General features: G+C 42.4%; 1 protein-coding gene across 3 annotated transcripts; it reads right to left on the bottom strand.

Annotated features, from left to right (window-relative positions):
- Positions 1 to 943: 943 nt before the first annotated feature.
- LOC311056404 (transportin-2) lies at positions 944 to 25,899 on the bottom strand. 3 transcript variants are annotated; one of them, XM_084072977.1, is made up of 26 exons: positions 25,769 to 25,899; positions 23,346 to 23,445; positions 22,589 to 22,664; positions 21,058 to 21,207; positions 19,315 to 19,421; positions 18,904 to 19,037; positions 18,002 to 18,083; positions 17,789 to 17,911; positions 17,370 to 17,488; positions 16,330 to 16,390; positions 15,206 to 15,377; positions 13,790 to 13,942; positions 12,575 to 12,800; positions 11,668 to 11,839; positions 9,735 to 9,821; positions 8,485 to 8,592; positions 7,643 to 7,801; positions 7,343 to 7,430; positions 7,008 to 7,106; positions 6,401 to 6,436; positions 5,053 to 5,148; positions 3,491 to 3,566; positions 3,158 to 3,257; positions 2,628 to 2,702; positions 1,792 to 1,934; positions 944 to 1,086 (listed from the first exon to the last, which is right to left on the bottom strand). In XM_084072977.1, exons 2-25 carry the CDS (start codon positions 23,442 to 23,444, stop codon positions 1,827 to 1,829), a joined length of 2,706 nt encoding a protein of 901 aa, XP_083929103.1. In that variant the 5' UTR covers position 23,445; positions 25,769 to 25,899; the 3' UTR covers positions 944 to 1,086; positions 1,792 to 1,826. The 3 variants fall into 3 exon arrangements, with proteins under 3 accessions (XP_083929103.1, XP_083929104.1, XP_083929105.1); XM_084072978.1 differs by having other exon boundaries at positions 7,643 to 7,789; XM_084072979.1 differs by lacking the exon at positions 6,401 to 6,436.
- Positions 25,900 to 25,905: the final 6 nt, after the last annotated feature.

The following is a 25,905-nucleotide window of genomic DNA, read 5'->3' as shown; positions in this document are numbered from 1 at the left end:
GTACATGTCTGCCACCTTCAAACTATGGCAACCCTGTTCTATTGATGAAGCCAAATGAGAGAAAACATTGTGTAAATGCTCAACAAGACGGACATATTTCAGTCTAACATGCGTCACTCAACAAGAGGTAATTATTTGCCATGCAACAACTCTGTCTCTCATTCCCTTATCACAGCTAGTAAAACGATAAATGACAGATTTAGCACTGTACGGTCTTGACTTGCGGAAGGGGGTATGCACTGATGTGGTGAAAACCTAGAGAACAGACCCAAAGTGTCATTTGTTTTTTTCCCCAAACGAGATGAGAAATATGGATCAACAGAAAAAAAAAAAAAAATCAGCAACCAAGGGAAGAGGAAGGAACTAAAATTTGGTTAAATTAACACCTTGAGAGAATAAGACCTACATCTATGTACGGTGTGTGTAGTTTGCGTAAAAAGGTGCAAATTACTCTCGTACAGCTCCCGCATTATGTATGTACTAAAAGCATCTCATGCTTTTTTTCTTTTAGTTTTACCTCTGGCTAGCCTTTAGGTGGCTAGCCATTTTAGCGCTACATCTGTCCCACCCACAGCCCGACATGGGTTACCAATGCCTATTGTATATGGATGTGTGCCTGTGCATCGACCTCTCAGGCAGGGCAGCCCGTCTTTAATATGTCTATGTGTGCCAGTCAACATATTTATGTGCATTGTGGTATTTTTTAACTGTGGCTCCCAAGGCTGCTTCAGATAATTCCATTGTATATGTACCTATCTGCAGAAGGCGATGCTTCTGCCTATACCACCCGCCCTCCCTACCCTTTCTGGGATCCCTGCCTGCGTAGTAGGCAAGTCTTTTTGAGTGTGTCGGATTTCACTAGGCGTTTGACCCAAGAGGTATGTGTAAATCCCCGGTTTACCCTCCCACACCCACCACCCTCCTTCCCACCCACCCTCACAGAAACACACAGGGCGCACGGGAAAAGGGGGCCGTCCGTAGCGGAGGGTCAAGGCCAGTCGCGTCGCTTGCCGTCCCCCCCTGCGGTCAGGGCAGTGCATTTACACAGATGGATGAGTTCCCCCAGTAACCCTCCCCTAGATGAACCTACGGGAGAAACAGAAACAATCATCAGGTCAGAGGTCTGTTGGTCTATCCAGAGCTACTGGAACTGTTCAATGAAATGTAAGGCTAATGCTAAAGCAGCATGGTATGGCGTCAGTGAGCTGTACCACTAGGTAGGTCTGAGTAGGCTCCATGTTTTGTTTACTTAACCCATTAAGACTGGGAAGATGTCATTTTCTGCCATTTCTTTGGCTATTCAAAAATAGCACATATGCAAGCTCATAGTGCGGCACTGAGTGTCGCGCTATGAGCTTGTAGATCTGCTATTTTTGAAAAAAATAAATTTTGTGCAAATCTTTAAATATATATATTTTAAGCAAACATTTGGGTGCCAGCTTGTATATCTGCTATTTTTGAATAGTCAAAGAAATAAAAAAAATGACGATGAATGATGAAAATTGTGGGGGTGTGGCCAAATGCATATAAATGTGGGGGTCCTTCACATAAAAACGTGTGAGAACCACTGATCTATTAATATGCCAGATCAAAGGAGCCTTCCAGACCCAGGAAGCAGTAAAGTCAGTGTAAGCCAGGCTAGAATCCTATAGGTTCTGGATCAGAATATAATAGGAACAAAATGTATCATTATCTTTATCAATGAGCTGGGTGTTTCATCATATCCAGACAAAGGAGCAACATAGCAGGTCATGCTATTTTAGGAGCGACTGTGAGGTTGGGTGGTCCTACCTAACAGGCCTGTGTCCCGTGTGGACCAGGGTGGGCTAGACGCCATAGCAGGCCGACAGACGCTCCTTCAGCAAAGGGGGGAACTGCTCTGAGAACTGCTGCCAGTTCTCCTCGCCCACCTGGTCCTTGAAGCCATGCAGGATCTAAGGAGAGACCACACAAACACACAACCATCAGGAAGACCTAATAGCTTAAGTGGTAGGTTCCATCTGAAATTCATTACATTTAATATGATTTATTCTCAACTAGCTCAATCGAGCGGTCCTGAAAGTGAAGGCCTGTTTGTTTCTTACTACAGAGAGGCTCAAGGTGCTGCTAAGACCCGTCTCTGCTGTCCCCCCATCCACCACACGGCTCAGACTCAACAAAGTTCCACATGGAATGTTCAGGATTCGAGTGTCTTAAATAAGCTCATCACAGTGTGTGGATGGAGATGGGGAGGCAGGAGAACAGGATGGGGAGCGTAACTGATGGAAGGACATGGGCATATTAACCACACTAGAACACAAAGAATTTAAATGAAGTCCAGCGGAGCACCAAATGTTGGGAGCACATAAGTTGGTAGGGATTGTGTCATTGGTAAATATGGAATTCTAAGTGTTCCATCTTGTCACTCTGAAGAAACCTCACCATGTTGCATATCTAAGCCTTGGGACAACATAAACCCTAGGCCTTAAACACCAAGACTTGTTTCTATTCAATTAGGGCAAGCTTTCAAAGTCAAAGTTCCAAAAGGGAGCTCACTACAGCTTGCATGCAGGTAAAAACAAACCAAAAAAAAAACGACCACACTTTGCATTTTTGGAAAAATTGAATTTCCTTTAGGTCATACTCACTTTATAAAACATGTCTCTCAGGTCATCCTTGGGGTTGACCCAGGAAGCCACTGCATCGCAGAAGAAGATGAAATCCTGGACATACACATGAATATTTAATGTCATTACTGTTTTTCTACACTCAGTTGGGGACCATCTGCTTCTCCTAATCCACTGATCTCAGAACGTAAAAAATCCACACACATATGATTTCTCAGATTTCGAGTGTCTTGTTTAAGTGTCTTCATTTAATACTTGCCATGTCCTGACAGATACGACTGACTTCATGACAAATTATGATTAGCAGGAGGCTATGTGGTTCTAACTACCTTCCTTGTTTATATGGAGACATATTTTTGCGGTTTCTGCACAATGGTCTATTTTTGGTTGAATACATAAGGATTTTATGAGTCATGAGTAAAGTCTTGGGCGGGGGTTTATGTCCCAATATGTTAAAAACATATAATTGAAAGAGAGGTCACTTCCATTTCCACATCACTGTGCATCAAATTAAGTTCTCATTAATCCAGTAACCAAAACAAAACACCCACCTGCACCACTCCTCCAGGGTTGACCCCGATCATCATGCAGATTCCTCGGAAGGCTGAATCCTTCTCCTCGTTATCCCGGATATTCCTCAGTGACGTGCACCTGGGCAGAGGAGTGGTTACAACAAATGTTTCGTTATAACCATTGAAGTTCAAAACCATAAACTAAACAAACCATACCTACATATACACACACACAAAGCCTTTAGGTTCTGGATCAGAAATAATAGGAACAAAATGTATCATTGTAAATCAATGAGCTGGGTGTGTCATCATATCCAGATCAGCAATATCTAAAAACACTACATAGAACTTTAACCATTCACTGTGACTCACCATGGTCTGATGAACTGCTGCAGCTGTGGCGCCACCTCCTGGGGACAGACGTAACCCAGCCTGCCAATCGTAATGGCTGCACACATGGGGAGACACCAGGGGGTTCAGTTAGATACCGGTAGGTACAGTTGGTCTAGCTGCAGTTTGTATATTAAAGTCCAGCGAATTTACCTTGCAAAGGTGATGACAAATCTCTCTCAAATACACCCCCCAATTAGTTTTTTTAAATCAATACATCTGAAGTATATTAACTTAAATCACCCAAATCTTCTGAAAACTATGCAAGCTGCTATGTGTGGCTAACCTGAGCCGGCTCTGCTGTTAGAGAGCATAGGCAGAAGTGCACAGTTCTGCACTTTTCTGGGTCAGAAACAACATTGACAGTCACACCCAATGAGGGCCATCACAATGCCCTGTTCTAATTAAACAGACGGATGCCCCTGGTCCGCACTAATTCTAAGTAAACTAGGCACCAGCCAAGCACCAAAGCCGGCCACTACCATTGCCCACCCCTTCCTCCCTCCCAGCCTCAAGTACAGTGGAACCCGGCCCCGAAAGACCCCAGCCGTGACGCAGAATGCCACAGGGAGAGGCATCTCAGAGACCGGGCTCTGCGTGCCCATCTACTGGAACTCAACTCCACTTCATTGAAGCCACGGCATCGACTTGGACTAGCTTTAGGAAAACAACCAGCAGAGCGAGGCTACAAGCTACGGAACTAGTGATTGAATTATTGTACAAAGATAATATGTACTTTTAGTATAATCAATAATTACATTTAATAGTAATTAATGAGGAAACCACCACCAATTGAGTGTAATTGCTGCCGTCATAAATCGGTCTGCATCATGCTCGGAATGTACATAATCCTTCAACTCCTGATGCCATCTTTTCTTTCTGTATATAATCCATTGCACTTATAAATATAGCATGGAGCAGTAGGTGGTGAATCCCCCGTTTTGTTGCAGACAACGATTGTTTGTTTAGTTTAGAGAGTTAGGTTTAGTGAGTGGTTTAGTTTAGGGAGTTAGGTTTAGCGAGTGTTTTTTTTCTACCTCCCCATCTGTTTTTGATTTGTAGCAGGGGCAGCTACATGGCATGCTACACATGTCGAGTCCCAGAATGGGCATGAACTCAGCTACAGGGACAAGAGAGAGCACCGCACTATGGTTAACACACAGAATACATATACACACACACACACACACATGAACGCTTAACACATTCACTTGTAGATCTGGATCAGAAAAGCGTTTTGGGAACAAAATGTATCATTTTGATTCAATGAGCTGGGTGTTTCATCATATCCAGGTGAGAAAGAAAACTTGATGCATTAAAAAAAAATACTGACGCACACATCATTCATCACTCAACGTCCATCCCAAAAATGACCCTAACAGGTGTATACTGTCAGAGATAAGGGGGGTCCTTGAAATGTAAAAGTTTGAGAACCACTGCTTTATCCCATACACAGTCACTCATGGAAAGAAAAGTCTGGTTTGAATATCTGTTGAGGATATCATTACTAGTTAATGGTGAAGATGTACTGTATGTGTGTTTACCTGTGTTCTCCAACAGGGTCTTAGGGGTATTGGGCCTGTTGATGATCTCCACCAGGGGTGGCAGAACCAGGCCCACATAGGGCTGCATCTCTGCACCTGGAAAACACCACAAGACACAACACACTGTCAAAACAGCTGGTAACATCCTTTGTCCAACCAGAGCGGTCAGCAGCTTTTGGAATGCCATTATAAGTTTTTACCCCTCAGCCCAATTTAGTCACTGCCGATTCCCCTCATGGATATGTCCCTGCCAATATACTTGCCAATACTTGTTCTTGGGAGGGTACTGTAGACAAAAGAGCTGGGTAATATGGACAAAATCATTTTTGGCCCAAATACCTCAATATCCATAGTGACATAATTCATTGTACAATTCATTTAAAGTATAAAATAAGGCTTTAAGTGATTACAACTAGGAAAAGACAATACACAAAATCCCGGGGCGACATATAGTCTCATATCACAATATCGATATAATATTGGTATACACTGCCCAGCCCTGGTAGACTATCACCTGACAGCGGGGAGTTTCACCGGGAGGGGTAACATATATGGAGGAACACGCCATCCCTCCCAGTTCCACTCCCTGCTGAACAGGCACCTCAACCAACCAGTAGGATTCACTGGTGCAGTGACAATGCCCCCCCTGCTGACTGGATCAGACATCATTTGGGAACAAAATGTATCATTGTAAATCAATGAGCTGGGTTTATCATCATATCCAAATCAGCCATATCTAAAACACGGCCAATTGTTTTGTTGGAACCAGAGGCACAGTGGAGGAAGCACTTTCCATGGTGGTGGGAAGGAACGTTACCCCTACGCCACCCGGACGCCATTATGAAACATCGTGATCAGGAATCCCACTCTGGAAAATGTTTTCTTTTCGCTCCAAAGAATCAACCAATAATCAAGTTTCCCCATGCACAGTTTGTATGCATAATAGCAACATGGTTGTGCTTCACATGGAAATTTTAATTTACATATGAAAATAGGTTGTTTTTAGTAAGTTATTAAGGGCTAAATGATTCAGGGACTGACAGGTTTAAGAAGTACTTCCAGATATCTGTATTTTCCCCCAGAGTTGTCACCAATACTTCCAAAAGAACAACAACATTCCATCTAATATTTCACGATGAATTTTCTTTGACAGGAAAACTAATCTAATCTAATCATTTTAAATCAGGTTTTTACAGCAGAGAGAAGACATCAATACTTCTAAATGAACACAGATCAAACAAATCTATCAAATACAAGAGTTAATCATTCTCTACCACCGTCCTTGATTTCTACTGCCCTTTATTCTGAAAGCGTTGATTGACCGGGCCATTGGTCTACCTAAGCTCACCTGCATCATTCCCCGTTTCCTGCTTGTCACCTCTGCCTGTGGGGATATCACACATACAGTCACTAGGGCTGATCAGGGAGGAATGCAGCGCTGGCCTGACCACACTCACACGCAAAAAACAGTCCATAGCTGCATAACCGGACTCACACGAGCAATTAAAGTTAGATGAGTGGAAGGTTCATGCTCCATTTTATCTAAGGCGCCGTCTAAAATCTACATTCAATACACGGCAATGTCCCGGCACACTGCACAAGCATGCTGTCTTAGTGTCATACTCAATCAATGATCCAGAGGCACACATGCCTCCCAATTCCAGCGCAAAGTACCAGTTACGTTTCAAGAGCAAGACACAGGACAAGAAAAGTCAACACACACACACACACACACAGAGGTCTTCTACTATTCTAGTCTACAAAGCTAAGTAGAGGTGACAGTGTTTCTTCGAGTCATTAGAGCAAGGTTAATGGAAGAGGCTCACTAAGATACTGCATCACACAAAGGGCTGAAGTGAGAGCAAAACAGTTACTGGACAAAGAACAAAAGAGCAAAGAAAGAAAAGTTAGCGATGTGAGATCATAAATGAAAAGAGAGATAACAGCTTTCTCACCCATCTGCATGGAGATCTCGCCGATGGCCCAGGTGGCGTTGTTACACACAGATATAAACTCTGGGTTCAAGTTGAGTCCCAGAATGGGCATGAACTCCGCTATACAGCGACATGAGAGAGCACCACACTCTGGTTAACATACAGTATATGTACACACACACACGGACGTTAATGTAAACACATATGAATGCTTAACAGATCAATCTGCAGATCTGGATCAGAATGTTGTTTTGGGAACAAAATGTATCATTTTAGTCAATGAGCTGGGTGTTTCATCATATCCAGGTGAGAAAGAAAATGAGATTTATTTCAAAACACTGACACACATAACTCACCAATACAGGGCTTGACGTGAGGGAAGCAGGCCTTGGTTAGATCTCCCAGCAGTGCAAAGGAGCTCTGTCTCACCTCAGGCATACTGTCCTGCAACACGAAGACAAACAGCAAATTGAGAAATTAGGGATCAACACTTGTCGTGATTTAGAGATGTACATTGTCCTGGCACACATTAGCTTAACCTGTAGGGATCTGGATCAGAATATAATAGGAACAAAATGTATCATTGTTTTATCAATGAGCTGGGTGTTTCATCATATCCAGATATGGGAAAGATTATTCTTCCACACACACAGTACCTGCATGCACTGGAAGAGCAGCGTCATGATGTTGGAACGAGCCACCAGCTGTTCCACGTGGCCACCGAGGCCCTCGGCCAGGCCGCTCAGCAGGTCCAGAGCCACGATCATGAAGTCCTTGTCGGGGGCTTCATACTGGTCTGGATGCTGGTTGTACATCTGTGTGCACGGCACACACATATAATGAGATCTATACACTTAAACTCGCATTAACCCATTAAGACCTGGAACGCAGCTGTGTCACTTAAGATTTCTTTGACTATTCAAAAATGGCAGATATACAAGCTCATAGCGCGGCACCCGCGCTATGAGCTTGTAGATCTGCTATTTTTGAAAAATCTTGATTTCTTTTTTCCAAAAACTGTTAGGATTTAGATTTTTTTAAAGAATCGCCTCAGGTCTTAATGGGTTAAAATAGACTGCTGTGAGTTCAATTGAACACCATCAATACAATAGGGTTAGAATTAGTCCCTCTACCAGCAATGATTGAGTCTATGGACGCTAATCAAGTGATTCAACATGTGACACATAGCCTTGATTTAAAGGACGACTTCACCCAATCTTCATATATGGTATATGACATGTATACGGTACAATTCTTGTCAAAAAATGAAATAAAATCGTCCAAACTCGTCATTGGCAGGGTGAGCCCTGGCAGAATTCGACGAGTTAACTCGTCCATGGTGGTCAATGAGTTAAGTACAGTACTTGAGTACCGTACATGTACTTAGTTACTTTCCACCACTGGTGTAACATAACCGCTGCAGTGAAAGAAAGCTACAGACCCATCACTAGTGGCTATATAACAACACTCCATGTTTGTGTTGTGTGTATGTTCTCACCATGGCCTGTGCAAGTGTCTTCTGGACTAAGGTGACGCAGCGCTGGTAAACAGGCTCACAGTAAGGCAGGAAACCACTCTGCAGGGCTGTGGCGACTGACGACAGACACTGGAGACACAAAGACAGACGGGCTAGTTAAACCAAGATAAAAGAGCATAAAACATAAAAAGCACATGTTTACCTATTGGCTATTACCAAAGAATTATTGCAATTAAATAAAGTTTTATGGGGAATGCAACCAAGTCATGTTTGACCTAGGGTGCCTCCAGACCGAATGCCAAAGAAGCTTTTCAAGAGGAAAGAATGAATGAATTCAATTGAAAGCTTAAAGTTGTGGCTTTGTCACTCTGGAAAACATAGTAGCACTAGTTAAAAAATGTTCAGCTTGCGCCACAAAGTGGCCTGCATCGGTATGATTGCCACTTTTGTATTTCACAGATCAATATTAAAAGGAACATTTAGCACTGATCAGTGCAGTTGAAATCTTTTAACTCTGGTATAATGTAGACAGGCAACTGCACTCTAGGTGTGTCCTTTTTCAGATAGCCGATTTATTCTTTGAACTAAGTCGGATGAAACTATCCTGAAATTCAAGACTTGCATCTTGCTATGGAAGATCTAGGTGCTGCTAAGACCCATCTCCGCTGTCCCCATCCACCACACGGCTCAGACTCAACAAAGTTCCACATGGAATGTTCAGGATTCGAGTGTCTTAATCAAGCTCATCACAGTGTGTGGATGGAGATGGGGGAGGCAGGAGAACAGGATGGGGAGCATACCTGATGGAAGGACATGGGCAGATTAACCACACTAACATTTAGCAAAGTTGTTGGAAGGCTCTGGTAAGTTTGCAAACATTCTTGATAAAGCTGTATAATGTACCATCGTGTAAAGTGCAGGAAGACTGACTCTCAGACTGAGACTCTCAGACTTTGTTTGTTTTTGGTAAAAAGAAATACAAGTAATCATTATATAACTTAAACCCAGGTTAAACACATAAAAGTGTAATGAAACACTTGTTTCCAATGTGGTCCTGTAAAGGTGTAGTTAAGTTTGTAGTGTGAATAAAGCGACACGTAGCAATTCAGTGCAAATAAACCATTAAGCTGATTTCTTTTAACAGTGATGTTCAGTGGTAGATGGGGCGTGTGTGTGTGTGTGTGTGTGTGTGTGTGTGTGTGTGTGTGTGTGTGTGTGTGTGTGTGTGTGTGTGTGTGTGTGTGTGTGTGCGCGCGCGCGCGCGCGCTCACCTCCAGCAGAGGGAAGAGATCCTTGTCTTCATCCTTCAGCTCGTTCCACTTGGCAATGAGGGGAGGCATCAACTTCTGGATGTACTCCTTAAGAAAAATGATACATAGAACATTGTGTGTACACTACAGCATAACTAAAAACTCTATGGATATACCTTACCATACACACAGTGTAGTGTTCACCCTAGAATTGTGCACCGGCCAACAGAACTAGGGATGGAGCTCGTTAATTTTTATTGATAATGAGCACCTTATCGAGGCTGCTTATCGAACCGAGCTTTTATCGAGCCCACTATCGATCTTTTTCTATTATTAAGAAAAAAGACGTGAGGCGAAAAATTCTGAACAGAACCGGTATCTTTTTTTATTGGCCAGCTGTAACAGTGAGTTTGTGGCTGACCACTATCTAAAATTAAATGAAGATGACAAAAGTAAAAAATGTTTTTGCCTATCATTAAAACAACCATTCATATAATATGCAATAAGTGTCAAATGGCTTTATATTATGAATAGTACTGTAATAATTACTATAAAATCTCCATGTCTCTTCAACTTTTTATAAACAAAAAATGCATAGTTATTTTTTCTATTCTTTTTTCTTTGTTTTAACCAAAATATATCACTTGCACTACATTTTACTAGGGCCTTCAAATACAGTACTTTTCTAACAGACAGAAGGCAAGTGACCTTTTTACTTTTGGAAAATAATATTGAAGAAACGGTTAATGTGTGTACTGTCACTTTAAAAGCGCAATGTATACTTCATCGTACGACGGTGTCACGCACCAAACATGGCCGATCTCCAAGCTCACACTGCGTCTGTTCGCACCACGTTGTGAGCTTGTAGATCTGCCATTTTTGGCAACGATAGACTGAGGGACGGACAGCGCTGTTTGGCACAACTTGCAGCTATCAATACACTTTTAGACCAACATGTTTGTGCCAGCGTGGGTGATTAGATTTATTTCTTGATCGCCTCTTGTTTTGATAGTTTAGACATGACGTCATGGGCCGCTACACTCGATAACAGGCTCGACAAGCCTAAAGCTTATCGAAAACCGGGTCTCGATAAATTCATGCCCGGGTATATAATGGACCCGGTTTTCGAGCTCCATCCCTAAACAGAACCCCTACCAGGCCAACTAAATCCCCCCTTAAGCCCATTTATTCAGAAATTGATAATAATTTGCTTGTGGGAAACGTTAATGACAACACACGCTTAATAGATTCACCTGTAAATCTGGATCAGAAAAGCGTTTTGGGAACAAAATGTATCATTTTGAGTCAATGAGCTGGGTGTTTCATCATATCCAGTTTATTTTATTTATTCAGAAATCAATAACCGGGCCTGAAAAAGATTATATATCTAGGTAGGGGAACCTCACCATTTTACATTTCTAAGCCTTGGGACAACATAAACCCTTGGCCCTAAACACTAGGACTTGTGTTGTCCAATCAAAGGGAAGGTTTGCCCTAATTTAATATAAACTATGTTCCATTGCTTTTGTTAAATAATTAAAAAAAAGTCAGATGTCAGATCACCTAGTGATCTTAACCCCAATACTTCTGGGGACAACCCTACTCTGGAGTGGGGTTTAGGAAGCTCAGGGTTTTCCTATTTTGGGCATGTCTTTATTGGAAAAATCCTTTTCTTTCCCTTTTTCAAAAATAGTGAAAATAACATCTGTACAAGCTTGTGATGCAACACATGGCCCCATGGAGGTATCAGAGTCTGTCGGGTGGAAACCGAGGGACTAATGTCCAAAACTGTTACTTTTCAGGATTCAAATAAAAGAAAAAAAGTAGCAGATCGAAAAGCTCAAAACGCATCAACCTTTGTCTGACGCTGTAGTATGATCAAATAATTTTGATCACACTAAATTCTAATTTATGAAAAAGGCCTGTAAAAAGGCCTGTACGCCCTGACACTTACTGGCTGGTTGAGATGGTGCCCCACAGAGTCGGCCAGGGTGCCTATGGCGTCATAAAGGATGAGCAGGTTCTTGTGCTGGTACTTTCCAAACGCAAACACCAGTGTGTCCAGGATGAAGCTCAGGTAGGGGACCAGCTCTGTGCATGCCTCCTCCTCCAGGGTGGCAAACGCACTGGGAAAAAGAAGTAACAATGGATGAGGAGATGCATAGGTCATTGGAAACCTGACATCCTTTTTTGGGCATGTCAGTATTTTGCCATTTTTTAAATGTAGATCTGCCATTTAAAAAATAGCAGATCTACGTTAAAGGTAGGGTAAGTGATATTATTATTATTATTATTTTAAAGGTTAAAGTACTATATTCTGATAGTAATCATTGCTACAGAGCGTTTGTTCGGTCACAGGGGTCTCTCCAGCTCTTTAGTAAACAGAATATATGTGCATTTTCAGGTAGGTGACAACATTTAAGCCAATCAGGAGAGGGCACTGAAAATACATTTTCTGTTTAATAAAGAGCTGGAGAGACATGGGAGACTCCTTTCACTGAACAAACAGTCTATAGCAATGAGTACTATCAGAATATAGAGCTATTTAACACAAATTTTAACCAAAGTAAATCACTTACCCTACCTTTAACAACACACATGCTTAATAGATTCACCTGTAGATCTGGATCAGAACGTATCTAAATGTATCATTTTAGTCAATGATCTGGTGTATAATCATATCCAGAAGATATTTAGTGAAAAGAGGAGCGGGTCTAGGCCCTGGGGTACTCGGTCAACATAATATAATAAAGTGGTTATGTGGTTTTAAGAGGGGAATGAGAAAGATTATAGAGGACAACTCAGGACAGACGGGGTACTTGCGTACACCAACACATACAGTCCCTCCTTGATGCACCCACCTGCAGGCAGCCTCCTGCACCCTCTTGTTGCCGTCGAGGATGCGTTTCAGCAGCTCCGTCATGAGGGGCTTGAGGTGGGAGTCGGGGGGCTGGGACACCACCCAGTGGGCGTAGCGGCTCAGGGTCCAGCAGGCGATGGAACGCACCAGGGCCTTCTTGTCGCACAGACACTGGATGAGGTGCGGGATGAGCTCGGGTAGGTAGGGAACCATGCCCTGCATGCAGCCTGGACGATGGGAGAGAGAAATTAAAGGTATTAAGAGCTTGTGACAAAATAATAAAACATTGGATCCATTAGAACACAGGTTATTTCTCTCTTCTTTTACCCTTCTTTGCTTTTACTATATTTTCCTTTTAGCAAAATTTTAGTTATCCTTATTTAGATCCGTTTTAATGTTTGTAATCAATGGTGTAGAGTAGACAACCTCTTCAATTCCTCATTTTATATAGACACGTTATGAATATTTCTATGTTTAACTAATTTGAAATATGCATCCACCCGAATACACTGTTATTTTAATTTTTTTATATACGTAGACAATGGGGGGGGGGGGGGGGTGACTAAAAAGAGGAAAGCAATTGCAAATGTGCACATGTACTATTGTATTCAATTCCCTAATAAAAATAAATGTGTTTACATTTACACAGTTTTGGTCTTTTGGACATACAATGTTTGTTTCTGCCCGACAGCGACGATATTTAGTTTGGGACCCAGATCTTGGACAGATGGACCAACCAGCGAACAGACAGTCATAGCCATCATTAGGGCTCCACCACTAGTGGGGCTAGAAACTGTACTAGGATCATCGATGGCAAGTGACCACAAACCCACCCAGATTACAACTTAATCCCGGTGAGCCAGAAAGGAGAAGGGAACTCCGTATAAAGTTCAAAATATAAGTACGTATGCGTGCGTGTGTGTGGTGATGGGGGTCTCTGGATCAGACAGTATGAGTAACACCTTCACTGACAGTCAGATGTTTTATTGTGCATCACCTCCAGAGGGTCAAGGAAGGAAGACCAAAAATATATATAGGGCCACAGTGAGAACTGACCATTTCAGTGTGAGATAGGGGGAAACAACTATACATATTTAAATGTATAAGACTTCAACAGAATCGACAAACGTTCATCTTGAACAGACGATTACCTGATGAGCCACCCATTTCATTTACATCTGGGTACCAGAGAAGGAACATTCATGCGAGGCCTTACCTTCAGCGATGGCCCCCAGCACCAGTATCCCAGACTCCTTGATGACCCAGTCGGGGTGGAAGAGTAGGCCTTTGAGCAGGGGCAGGAGGTGGGGCAGTAGATCGTCACGGAACACATTGGCCAAAACATCCAGGGCTGCAGCAGAACACTTTCCTACAGAAATAAACGAGCAGGTAATCTGCAATTAGCTGGACAGACAGAGCAGTAGGACAAATGTAGATATGCCATTTCAAAAATAGCGGATCTACGTCAATGACAACACAAGCTTAATAGATTCACCTGTAGATCTGGATCAAAAAGTGTTTCGGGAACAAAATCTATCATTTTGAGTCAATGAGCTGGGTGTTTCATCATATCCAGATGAGAAAGAAAGTGACATTTCTTTAAATGTATTCAGAAATCGATAACAATATGCAATAAATGCATTAACTCTACCTGTGATCAGTTTGTGTTAAATCTCTAACATACGGAGTGAACAAAATGTTATAAGCTGGACAGACAGTATTAGTATCTAACCATTTGTCTTACTGCTCTAATATGATTATTTAACTAATACAGTATTTCTGCTTGACAGTGGGATACAACTTAACAAAAGAAAACTGGCAGATAAGGTTTGGTTTTCAATAATAAGCCCTATATACTTAAGGCTTATTAATTACATATATACATCTAGAGGGCAAACAGCAAAAATGTCCTATAATCTACAAATGTAACAGTTTCCATTTCCTTTTTACATTGTTGACAATTTGACATTGCACTATTTATATATAGTTTTTGTAATATAAAAGCAGTAGTTGCATAGTTACATCTAAAATGTTTTAGCTCCATTTGAAACCGTATCCCTCTAGCAATGATTAGATTAAATTCTCTGGTAGGCTCAACATTACACACATGTAGAATGTGCGCGCAAGACCAGTTACCAAGAAATGAGTTATGTTGTTTTTTTTATCAGCTGCATTATACAGTTTTTAAATTAAATCATGAAAAATCCCAACCTTGCTAGTCTTCCTTTTATATCCAAGTGAAAAGTGACTGACTGGCCCAATTTGCCTTAGCTACATTGCACCCATTGCAATATCACTATTCGCATGTGAGTGATTTCAATGCTGAAACAAACATCAATATATTATGCAGCTCTAATTTTGTCAACTTCCACTCAGAACATGCCAAAAATAGGGGTGCCATGTTCAAAGTGGTAAAGGCAGTTCACCAGATTTCATCTTCAAAAACCATAATGAGACAGTAATTATATTCAGGCCACTTGCATAGCAATCTGCACATTTTCTAATACGTGTTCTCAGAAGATATACGTGTCTTCAATTCATGTTTTTATCCAGCACGCTACACACGTATGTTAATGTTTGCCAGTCAGCAATATGCACCAGAGCACCTTCGGCACAAGGGCCAAATACTTACGGAGGTTCCAGTCGGACAACGTGTCGTCATCATCATCGTCATCTTCGTCTATGTCCTCGCCTTCCTCACCCTCCACCCCCTCATGCTGGAGGGTGACGGTGCGTGACTTATGGAAACGAGGCTTGATGTCCTGTTCGCTGTCTGGCACTGCCTCGTCCTCTTCCACATCGCCCTGGAAAGACGAGACACACACGTACACTTTCACATGTTCTTTTTTTTGTTCCCCACACAGACAAGAACAAACAAAAAACTTAAAAAAAAAAACTCGTCTCATTGAAAACCAATTTTCAGACGTAGTAGAAAGGCGGTATTTTGATTCTCAACTTAATAGAGATGATTTTCTACATTCAACAGGTGACCAACTTGTCACCAAGTTGGTCAACAGTTAAATATTTTTTTGGCATTCAATAGAACGTTTTTCTTTTTAAGAAAAAAAAAAGAACGGGGTCCGACAGGATCTGGATCAGAAAATATAGGAACAAAATGTATCATTGTGAAATCAATGAGCTGGGTGTTTCATCATATCCAGACAATGGGGACAGGTGACCAACTTGTCTGAGGTCGGACCAGAGATCATTTGATTTCCTGGTTCACACAGGTATGAAACCGGGTGATGCAACAGGCCGAGGGTGGCAGGCGGATGAGAGGAGTTTTGCTTAGTGGGGTCAGGGTGGTGTCGATTTGGGGCTTAAGAAGGACCATGCTAACATTAAAGCTGCAGGCAGAAAATACATTGAAAGCTCTTTAGTAGGTCAACACTTTCTGGGTACGTGGCATAGCAACATGACAGAAATAGCAAACCAGGCGCAAAAAAATATTAAAAAGTGTAAATGAGCAGGGAAAGCTGGAAGAGTGAGTCAGAACCGTCAGGACAGACAGGAGCTGTGGAAACACAGCAACTCACTTGGGGACATGGACGCTAATGTTATTGTCACACAGTATGAGAACTAAACTTCACAGGGGACCCTCACAGGAGAGAGCCGTCATCACATCCAAACTGGGACAGTGGGATTGGTTTGGGAATACAGATGGCAAAAGGCCAATTGTCTTTTGGCCCAAAAGACAATACAGACATCAGTATGTCTGTATCAGATGCAGCACTGAAACAGACAAGAGCAGCTCACCTTGAGTAGTATGATGTCAATCTCTGAATACTTCATCCCATTCACCAGGATAGGAATCAGTCTATAAAAAGAGAGGAGAAATTAAAACTAGGTAAAAAAAAATCACCTGTCTATTGGCCATTATAGGAATCTAGAGATTTAGCCTACTGAACAATGTATAACAGCACCTGATTAGCAACACAGGTGTATGTTTACACTTGAATACATTCCAGTTAGGCGCATCCATTACAACTCCCCGACATTATTTGCTTCTTTGGAGCCTTTCTACCCTGGAACTGACACCGAGGTGTTTTTACACCCGATCTAAACAAATGTCACTTGAAACGCTTCAGACTGTGGAATAGACAACAGGACAAAGCGGGAGGGCTGTAATCTTAAAATGGCTCAGATTTACTTTTGACTGCCAAGCCTTTTCAAAATTCAGAGGATGCATGACGTTAAAGGCTTCATAAAGTCTGTCTGGTATGGGCCCCAATAGACAGCATTTCACAGATGTACAGAGCGGTGACTCCAGTGTGTGAAACCCAACATTGGAAGCTTATGTTTTTGCCATAAGCAACTAAATCCATGTGAGCCAGAAAGGAGAAGGGAACTCACTATCAAGTTCAAAATATATTTCGCATTGACTACGTATGCGTGCGTGTGTGGTGATGGGGGTCTCTGGATCAGACAGTATGAGTAACACCTTCACTGACAGTCAGATGTTTTATTGTGCATCACCTCCAGAGGGTCAAGGAAGGAAGACAAAGCGGCGGCAAACACGAAGAAAGCGTGTGACGACACAAGGATGAAAATACTAAAGACTACAGAGGCAAATACTAAAGACTACAGAGGTAATTTGAGTAACTATTACAAAAGGGTGAGAGCTGATATGATTTCGATTTGAAAGATTTATCAAGGTTCAAGGAGGTCTTTATCATTAGATCTTGTGTACAGGTACGTCTGGGGATAATACTACAACACATCTGCTAAATTAACAGCATTTTACTTGGTATCTTTTGCTTTATGATAAAATGTATAGGGCTTAAGTGGTTACTTACTGCACCAGGTGTCCAGATAGGACTTCCTTACAGATGGGTTGCTCTGCCAGGGTCAGCCAGAACTCACAGGCCTCCAGAGCCACATTCTCATCCGGGTCCTGAGTCCGTTGCAGCATGTACTTGGGGTGGAAAAAAGCATGTCAGTATTAGGGCGGTCACGATCATGATTGTCATTTTACTTGACGATTAATTGTCATACAAAGTACAATTTTATTGTGTTTTTTGGCATCCAATAGAAAGTTCGACAGGATCTGGATCAGAAAATATAGGAACAAAATGTATCATTGTGAAATCAATGAGCTGGGTGTTTCATCATATCCAGACAATGGGGGGGGGGGGGGGGGTAAAATGGAGAGGTACATATGTGAAGGAACTCTAGCAGAAGAAGGTGAGCAACCAGCATGGACGCTTTGCATTACCTGGATGATGCTGTGCATGTGGGGGATGAGACGATCGATGCGGACCTCCAGCAACATGACCAGAGCCCTGCACACGTTCTTCCTCACCTCCGAGTCTTCATCTGCTGCCAGCGCAAACAGACTCTGGGAAAGTGGGGGGGGTGAGATGGGTGATGAAGAGAGCGGCTCACACAGACTGTTGGTCTATTTTTCAGCATTTTCCTACAAACCCACCTCAATGAAGGTGTCAATGTTGTCCATCAGTGCCTGGGCTCTGCCAATGATGAACTGATTCACACAGGCTATGGCATGTGACCTGCACAGACAAACGGCGTAATCATTACCAAAAAGGTCCATCACTGTCATCGACAACTGAAAAGTCAAAAAGGCAAGAGAATTTAGACGCTCCCCACGGGGTCTAGACTAAAGCCCCTTTTTTCTCCTCTACACCAAATGTCTTTGTCAGAAATAGTTTAAATCTATGAGCTTACAAAGTGTCGTGAGATCTGCTATCGTTGCCTAATGAATTGGGACGGGGGACAGCAAGATAGAGTTCATGTGAAAATATTACTAGATTACTTTATTCATATGCAATTCAACATTTGTGTACCCTTTGTCCTTGTACTACTAGTTATTTCTATTTATAATTTTTGACAGTGACCAACACAGTACACTACCCAAGTATGAAGAATATTGCAGGAAATCATGTCGAAGTGTACAACTCATTATCTAATATAAAAGGGTCCACAGCAATGTATGTGAAATCGCATTGATCCTATGCTGCATTTTCACTTATCCTGGTGGGAAGGCAATAGTTTAAATTCTCTTTGAAGCCTAAATTTGCACAACTTTCCTAAACAAATGGTACGAATAAAGTTGAACATACCATAAGGAAGTTGACAAGACACACTTTCACACATATGCAGTTTGTTTTTGAAACCAAGGGAGTCTTTGAATTCTTACACGCAGCGGCACTCGAGTCCAAGTGGCATATTGGAGCGCAACTGCAGGGCAACTGGATCAGACAGTATGAGTACCACGACCTTCACTGACAGTCAGGCGTGTCGTTATGCATCATCTCCAGACAGTAACTGAGGGCAGGAATTGGTGGATTGAGGAGGGGAGTGTCCCATTACCTGATCTTGGGGCTGCAGTGCTTGAAGAACTGGAGGAACTTGGGGATCATGACGTTGAGCGGCCTGTTCAGAGCATCACTGTCCAGCAGCTCAGACGAGTCCTCGCAGATCTTCTGCAGTGCGCCAAACGAGCCCTGCAGAGACAAACGTACACAGAGGTGGTTAAACCAAAACGCAAGAGAAGTGATAGAAAGAAAGATTATTATTTTAAAGAAAAAAAAAAAGAACGGGTCCGACAGCATCTGGATCAGAAAATATAGGAACAAAATGTATCATCGTGAAATCAATGAGCTGGGTGTTTCATCATATCCAGAAAATGGGGATAGGGTGGTGACGTGGGAGAGAGGGAGGCCTCTTGCTGAGGGGGGGGGGGGGGGGGGTAAAATGGAGAGGTGGGGGACGGGTTCAGACCTCGCAGGTGTTGTAGTCCTCCGAGTTTAGCAGGTTGCAGAGCTGAGGCAGCAGTTCGGGCCATGCCTGCAGCTCCCCCTTGGAGGCGATTGTCGTGATCAGGATCCCTGTGGGCCATAAAAGAGAGGAACTCATTATAAAATTCAAAATAATCGCATTGAGTATGTATGCGCGTGTGTGTGTGTGTGCGGTGATGGGGTCTCTGGATCAGACAGTATGAGTAACACCTTCACTGACAGTCAGATGTTTTATTGTGCATCACCTCCAGAGGGTCAAGGAAGGAATATAAGGAAACGGCGAAAGCGTGTGACGATATAGGGATGCAAATACATATAGGGTTGAGAAAGAGCAAAGGGAGTCTCTGGTAGGAGACTCAAATGCAAGTCAATTGAGTCTCCGCCAATCATCAAATTATTGGCTTAGGAATGCGACCAAAACAATCTTCATGAATTCAAGGCTTTATGGGGTGTGTAATTGATATAAAATAAGTAATTCTTTGGGTGAACTACTCCCAAAGTAAAACTCCTGAAGTAAAAAATACATATTTAAAAAAAAAAAACATGTGACAAACAACTGTTATATGCTAACTGTTAACATGACATTTGTAATATGACATTGATAAATTATCAACATTTTTGTAATTCTGAAAATAGGAAAAAACTGTCAAACGGGCAGACACGTTTGAATTATCTGCTGCGCCTATCTGTGTTATCATGTTAGTCCATCCATGCAGCTGCACAAACGAGACTCCCACGTTCTATTTGACATCGTTCATCCATTCGTCAAAAAAGGTTCTCTTCAGAGCTCAGCGATTCGTATAATTTACCCAAATCCTACTATAAATTGAAGGAACCTCTTTCTCATTCTCTCTGTTCTGCACTTTTTTCCTCAGTGGCTTGAGCAATTGGTCTGAACGTCCACAAAATTAGCATATGCAGACAGTGACGGAGCCCGTTTTTCACTTTCCACAAATTTAAGCTGTTTATTACCGTTTTTGGGTAAACAACGGAGATTCGGAGTTCCTGCGCATGTGCGGCCATGGGCTATGGGCGCCGTTGTCCCGCTTATGGTCCCCGCAGGCTATAGGATTTGTAGAGGTTTCAGAGTTACTGAGCACGCACGGCCTATGGGCTCTGTTGTCGTGGTTACGATCCCTGCACACAGGATCTGTAGCCGCTGGGTGGACTTTAGCTACAGAGTTTACACACACACACAGAGAACGGCAGAACACATCAGCAGCGCCACAAAGTTAACAGAGTTTGATATAGCGGCCGTGTCCATAGACATCCTTTAAGAGGCTGACGGCCACTTTGGAGATAATGTCCATTGCACTTGCACGCACATTGACACGCTTCAACGTTTGGTCGTAAATGACTGGGTTGTCACACACGCCACACCACAGCAAAAATGAACAGCGCTCCCGAGCGCATAACCCAAAAGCCTGCATATAGTTTGGGTAAGCACAGTCCCCGAGTATGGACTAGTTCATGTTAAAAAAGAAAGCAGCACTCGCAGAAAAGAGTTCCTGGACGGGGAGAAGATATCGGGCGAGCAGGAGGAAGGGGGAAAAAAATACAGATTTTTCACTATTTTTGCGCGACACTGCTGTGCGACAGAAGAATACAAAATATAGATTGTTTAAGCGTGCTTCTCGGTTAACCTAAAAAGGAATTGACAGATCACCCACCCCAAAAAATAAACCATAGTTGGTTGCATCCCTACCCCAAACATACTAACACTCACCAATGGTGGCACGGATGAGGGGCGAGGGGTCGCCGATGTTGTTGAGACATTCCTGCTTGATGAAGTCAGCCACAGTCGGTGGGAAGTTCTGGTAGTGGGCCTTGACGTTGTTCTTCAAAATCAGACCACTCAGAGAGCGAGTGGGCTCATCTGGAGAGAGAGGCCATGAAGGACAGCATGCAGAGACATCATATTATATAGATGGAGAGGTTATGAAAGAGACACAGCGTGTGTGTGACCAGGGCCTGAATTTAACTATTTTGATTACTAGCCAATATGGCCGTTTTAAAATTACCAAACACTCTGACTGACACACCTTTTTTTATTTCAATGATGGAAATTCACTGTCAATATTAACACATTGTAAAATAAATCTATATACACTATAAGGCATCTACGAGGTGGACAAAAGCAGAGGGGATGGGTCAAGGTGATTTTAACCCTATTTCACGCTTCATGCAGTGGTGTTTGCGCAGCAAATTTTGCCCATCTACAAACTCACAATGTGTCGCTCCCTGACGTGATGTGAATACACTTTGAGTCACAAATACACTTGCGCAACACTGATGCATTTACTGTTAACTTGCATTTACCCATAACGCTGTTAGTTTTCTAGCATTGCTATCTTACAGAGAACGCAGATTGTTGTGTTTGATTGTTTAGTTTACTAGCATTGCTATCTTACAGAGAACGCAGATTGTTGTCACTTGACTGAATCCGACTGAAGCAGATATGAAAAAACTAAAACAGTGGTCTTACTCCTGACACTACTGTAGAAACCTTTAGATTGCCTTCAACCATTGCCTGGTAACGTAGAAGCAGCCACCAACTAAAAAACACATCCTTGCGCAATGCGCATTAAATAAAAATGTTTCTATCATTTGACACATGGCATAACTGAGTCTCAAAATATTTAAGACATTTCATAAACTAACTCAAATTTAATTAACGTGGCAAAAAAAGGTTAATGTGTGTTTAGATAATTTCCGTTTTAATAATGCTTCTAGGCAATAACCTTTATACTGTTGGAAAACCTGTTTATTTCCCTTTTAAATGGTGCCCCATTTGTAGGGAACATATATTTGTGGGATGAGCAGTGCAGCAGAGTATGCAGGTTGCATCCATGAAAATAAATATTCTCTACCAATGCCAAACAGCTTATTCTGCTGTTGCTATTGACTTGTTTTGAGCTTCCTATCCCAGGTGCCGGGGTGGCTCTGTGTCTCCCCATAGGATCCACTCTAACAGAGGTCTGTTAGAGTGGGATCCTATGGGGAGACACAGAGCCCAGGAGGTCCTAGGCTGTTCCCTTCTCTGGGGAAAAAAACTCCATAAAAAGAGGGACTGAGGCCAGCAGGTATATGGGAAAATGAAGGCCTGTCCCTCGGATAAGATTAATGTAACAGCCCCTAAATGGCCTGGAGGTCTGAGGTTTAAGTTGACAGACTTTTTATGTCCCTTTTGTACTGTACATCAGTGAGCTATCAGTTCCAATGTAAGATATTAAAGGACAGGCTTGCAGGGAACTCACCTTCTGTTTTCAGTCGTGTGAGGACAAAAATTAGATAGTTGTTAAAGTCAGGGAACTGGTTGAGCTGTTCAAGTTTCTGGCATGGCAATTAAGGAGAAGCACATTAACACACTATCCAAAGTTAGCAGTGAGACTTTCCAATGGTAGGAAATTGGAAACAGCCATGTAAAGAATCCAGGATGTCACTTTATAAAAATTAAATGAAACAAAAATAAATCTACATAAGAGCATTCTTTTGGTATTTTCCAAATGGCGGTGATCAAAATATAAACCACTTTCTGGGCAAATGACATCATATAACATGAATGAATTACTAAAACCAACACAAAAAGAGTGCTTAAGCACACCCAAAGCAACATTTTCCCTTTCAAAAGACTTTTAGCCCCCCGAGCGAGCACACTACTGTACTGTAGGGTCCTTCCCAGGGTTCCAGGGGATCCGCAGCAAAATTATATAATACAGCATCAGAATCACAAGTACCAGTACTATTTTTGAGAATCGACACTACAAGCTCACAACACGATGCGTTGTGAGCTTGTAAATGTAAATGGTCTATTTAAAAAAATAATTGATACAAAATTGTCTATTTTCAAAAATAATTGATACAAAATTGTCTATTTTCAAAAATAATTGATACAAAATTGTCTATTTTCAAAGATAATTGACCAAATATTTTCAGATTTGGTTCTTTGGCCAAATACATATTTGGGAGTCCTTGACATGAAAAGGTTTGAGAAGCACTGCGGTAGGAGGATACTTGTTGGACAGCTCTCTGTGTTGCTGTGTTGGGCGACTGGGAGTCCTTGAGAAGTTGGAGGACCTGCTGGAGTCCCTGCTCATCTGGCTGCCACTCCATCCTAGGGGACAACAGACACACACACACTCCATTATATCACATGACCACGGCATCCTGAGGGACAAACACCATTATATCACATGGCTTCCTTCCATGATTGTTGTTTTTCAGCCTTGGCTCCATTCTCAGTTGTCATAATGTTCATGTAAGGCGTGGCGATATTATATTGATAATGACATGAGACTAAATATCAAGGATTTTGGATATTGCAATATGGCATAAGTGGGTTTTAAAGGCTGTGTTACAGTAAAATTATGTAATTTCCTGAACTTAACTGACAGCTCGCTATTAGCCTTTAGCCAATTTGTTATACACAGCATTACTTGATTTTTCTTTACATATTTTGTGAAAGCATCAATAGACATCCCCACAACAGAAATATTGGTCAAAAAGTGTGATATCTGATTTCGTCCAGAATCATTGATGGCCCTCCATATTGTATTTGACTGCTGCATGAGGAACAATGAGTGTGTTTTGAATTGCCATTTTACTCTGGACTTCATTGTGACTACTTATTTAATTTGTATTTGTTGTTATTCACACTGTTGAGGAAGCTCGACATACAATAATTCCACCACCTGTAATGGTGCTACCAGCTGTATTGCATATTCATAAAATAAAAACTCTTTAATGAATAATCTGGATCAGACATCAAACATTTAACTACAGAGCCCAAGATACAAAAGTCTTAAAACTAATTGAAGGCAAACTAAATCTGTATTATTTTTCTCACTCTCAGATGCACCTCACTCTTAATAGACTGAATAATTCATGTCAATATTAATTGATTGAACAATTCATTAGGTAATTCATTAAGTACCTAGTAGTCTAGATTAACATTTCTTCAGACCCAGTTAGTGGATTCAGTGTATACAATTATCCAAAGTCACAGAGATACCACAGTTCCTACATCAACTGAAACATTATCATCACACATATTACCAAGAGTTTGATGGTTTAGTACAAAGTGCCAAAAAAGTTTGAATGTTTAATAGCAAAGTGCTGGAGAAAAAAGCATATTGGTCAACAGACAGATGAGGATGTAATTATTCTTAATCCGTGAAGATACGACCCCTGTGTCCAAGTACAGACTGGCAGTAAGACAATGGCCATATGTTGCTTATTAATGTCAGACAATAGGAGGGTGAGCGGTGCACATGTGCACATGGTGTCGGGGTCGTGGTGGCAAGCAGACAGGGCCTGTTCTGCGTTCAGCCAAGCTCATACCACCACCACCACGGTGTTCCTTTGGCATACATGCACGTCAAAACCTAAAATTATAACTTGGAAATCGGCTTGCGGCACAAAAACGAGGACATTGTGGACAACACATGCAGTAAAATCTCCCAGTGACCCGGCTTAACCGGTTTAATCCCCCACCACCCCCACCGCGGGTGAAGAGGAAAGGCTTGCGTTCAAAGACTCGCAACGTTCACCGTTATTCTTCTGCATCAACAAACTACTAAACACGCTCATATCGAACCCCAGGGGGCCGTGATGGACTGGTGGCCGGTCAGAGAGAGAAGTTTGCAGGACGGAAACTGTGGGGGATCCTGGCCGGCCGCCCATCAGCGTGGCTAATAGCCCTTATGTCACTCTGTACACTAAACCAGGGCTGGCTCTAATTCTACACGTCCTGGATCATTCAGCTCGTTGGGCCGCATTGGTAGCAAACCATCGACTGGATTGAAGATCCAACAAATATCGCTTGTTCGTTGGTTGAATTCCTCTGAACTTGCCCTTCTTGCCCAGGCCTGGTTGATAGGGCAGTATCCACCCCCACCTCCCCCCGGTCAACGAGCGTTCAACAACGTGCCTCGTTATAAAAGCTACTTAACTTTTGTTTACGTCTCATGAACTCGCACGTGTTCACGTCCATTTAAACACATGCATGATTAAATAACTAATATAGACCACCGTGGCCGTCGTCACTGCTGTTGCCGAGTTAGGTAATCCAAGAAATGCTACGATGTAGCCACAACACGTTGTGCTGGGCTGGCGTTAGCCGCTAAGTTAGCTGGGGTTAGCCGCTAATAAGCTAACTGCTGAAGTTTGCCACCATGTTATCTTGCTGGTGGCGTTAGCCGCTAATAAGCTAACTGTTGGCGTATGCTACCATGTTAGTTTGATGCTGGCGTTAGCCGCTAAGCTAACTAGCTGGGCAGCCGATGTTTAAAAAAAAGGAGCTAACACTCCAGCTAAGTGCTAACACATTCTCAACGCGTTGACATTAGCCCAACTTAACTAGTTAGGCCGGGCGGCGTCGTCTTTTCTCACGATAACAACATCAAACACAACACGTTCACGATACAGTTTTTACGTACAATATCGTTTTGTGTAGATTGTTTTCTTTTCTTTTCTTCGACGAGGCCGCGTTCTGTTCTCTCCTTCTTGTGCTCTTCTGTCGCGGATCCTCGTTGCTGGTTCAAATGAGCACGCCGCACGGGACTGTCCGTCTCGG

This window comes from Gymnoscopelus microlampas, assembly GCF_963454915.1.
Source record: "Gymnoscopelus microlampas genome assembly, chromosome: 11".
NCBI classification, from domain to species: Eukaryota; Metazoa; Chordata; class Actinopteri; order Myctophiformes; family Myctophidae; genus Gymnoscopelus; species Gymnoscopelus microlampas.
Note: the sequence above shows the minus strand (reverse complement) of the source record. Positions and strands in the feature narration are given on the sequence as shown.

Excerpts from the sequence above, each read along its gene's own strand:
- LOC311056404 (XM_084072977.1), bottom strand. The coding sequence starts at position 23,444 with ATGGAGTGGCAGCCAGATGAGCAGGGACTCCAGCAGGTCCTCCAACTT. Across the intron at positions 21,208-22,588 it reads CACACGACTGAAAACAGAAG|ATGAGCCCACTCGCTCTCTG; the intron begins GTGAGTTCCCTG and ends CTCTCTCTCCAG. Across the intron at positions 3,567-5,052 it reads GACCCTGTTGGAGAACACAG|CCATTACGATTGGCAGGCTG; the intron begins GTAAACACACAT and ends CCATGTGTGCAG.